The sequence below is a fragment of the Centroberyx gerrardi genome, unplaced genomic scaffold (genome assembly GCF_048128805.1).
Source record: "Centroberyx gerrardi isolate f3 unplaced genomic scaffold, fCenGer3.hap1.cur.20231027 Scaffold_561, whole genome shotgun sequence".
NCBI classification, from domain to species: domain Eukaryota; kingdom Metazoa; phylum Chordata; class Actinopteri; order Beryciformes; family Berycidae; genus Centroberyx; species Centroberyx gerrardi.
Genome location: NW_027605382.1, coordinates 16,435 through 17,500, shown reverse-complemented (window position 1 = coordinate 17,500; position 1,066 = coordinate 16,435). Strand labels below are relative to the sequence as shown.

The following is a 1,066-nucleotide window of genomic DNA, read 5'->3' as shown; positions in this document are numbered from 1 at the left end:
TCTGTCTGTGGTTTGGAGCAGGACAAACTGAATTGTTGAAAATACCGAGTGGGGAATGTTCGAGTTACAGTAGGAAACACTCAGGCTCCGCCCCTAGCACCATTTGATTGGTCTGAAGCCTGACGACCGCCCACAGAGGCTCCGCCCTTCTCTGACCAACTGCTCCGTCGTTCTGCTTCAATTTCCTCCGTTTGTTTTAAACATGGAGGTCTGACTACAAGACATCAGTGAGGCATGACAAGGTGAGTCATGTGTTTCTGTTGGAGGTAAACGCCTGCTGTGATTGGTCCTGCAGGTTCTCCTGGCTGAAGGGTTCGGACCGGCGGAAGTAACGCCACAGTTGATTGGTTCATCCCCCTGACGGCGCCGACGGGCTCCTACAGGATCAAACACTACGGACACTACAAACAGATGAAAGGCCTCCGACCCGTCATCACACCGTACAACGGGACGTCCCACGTCTTCACAGTCACTCCCAACTATTACTATTAATAATAACAGTAATAATAACAATAATATTTCCAAGTTTTCATTTCAAAGCTTACTTATAAATACAGCATTAGGGTTAGTATTAGTAGTGATGGGAAGATATATGGAAATTCAATACATCTCAATACAGTGTCAGTCTGTACGTTGTGTCAGGAACATGAATGGTGATATCAGCTCCATGTTATTCTGCTGTCAGGAACATGAATGGTGATATCAGCTCCATGTTATTCTGCTGTCAGGAACATGAATGGTGATATCAGCTCCATGTTATTCTGCTGTAGTAATCACTAATGAGACTCTTGACCATCACAGTTTCACAAGCTCTCCATCCAAATTATATTATTGTCTCTTTGTAATGACATTTTTAAATTGTTGTTTACATTCTAGCAGCCAATGGCATCGCTGGAAAGATTTGAGTCTCAGAAATAAACAGAATTCTGCACAGTCAGACTTTGTTGTCCCTGAACTGTTATTGATCACATGGTATCCTGGTTGTATTGATCCTGAAGCTCAGATCAGGTATCGAATCGTATCTGGAGAGAAGAATATCGTCCCATCTCTAAGTATTAGTATTAGT

At 43.3% G+C, this 1,066-nt stretch overlaps 1 protein-coding gene across 1 annotated transcript in view; it reads left to right on the top strand.

Moving 5' to 3' along the window:
- LOC144538456 (neutral ceramidase-like) overlaps positions 1-492 on the top strand; it is a gene marked incomplete at its 5' end in the record, with an annotated part of 1,330 nt that extends 838 nt beyond the window's left edge. Inside the window, one exon of the mRNA XM_078282507.1 lies at positions 312-492. Coding sequence (XP_078138633.1) covers positions 312-492 — 181 coding nt within the window. The remainder of the gene's footprint in view (positions 1-311) is intronic.
- Between the last annotated feature and the right edge of the window lie 574 nt (positions 493-1,066).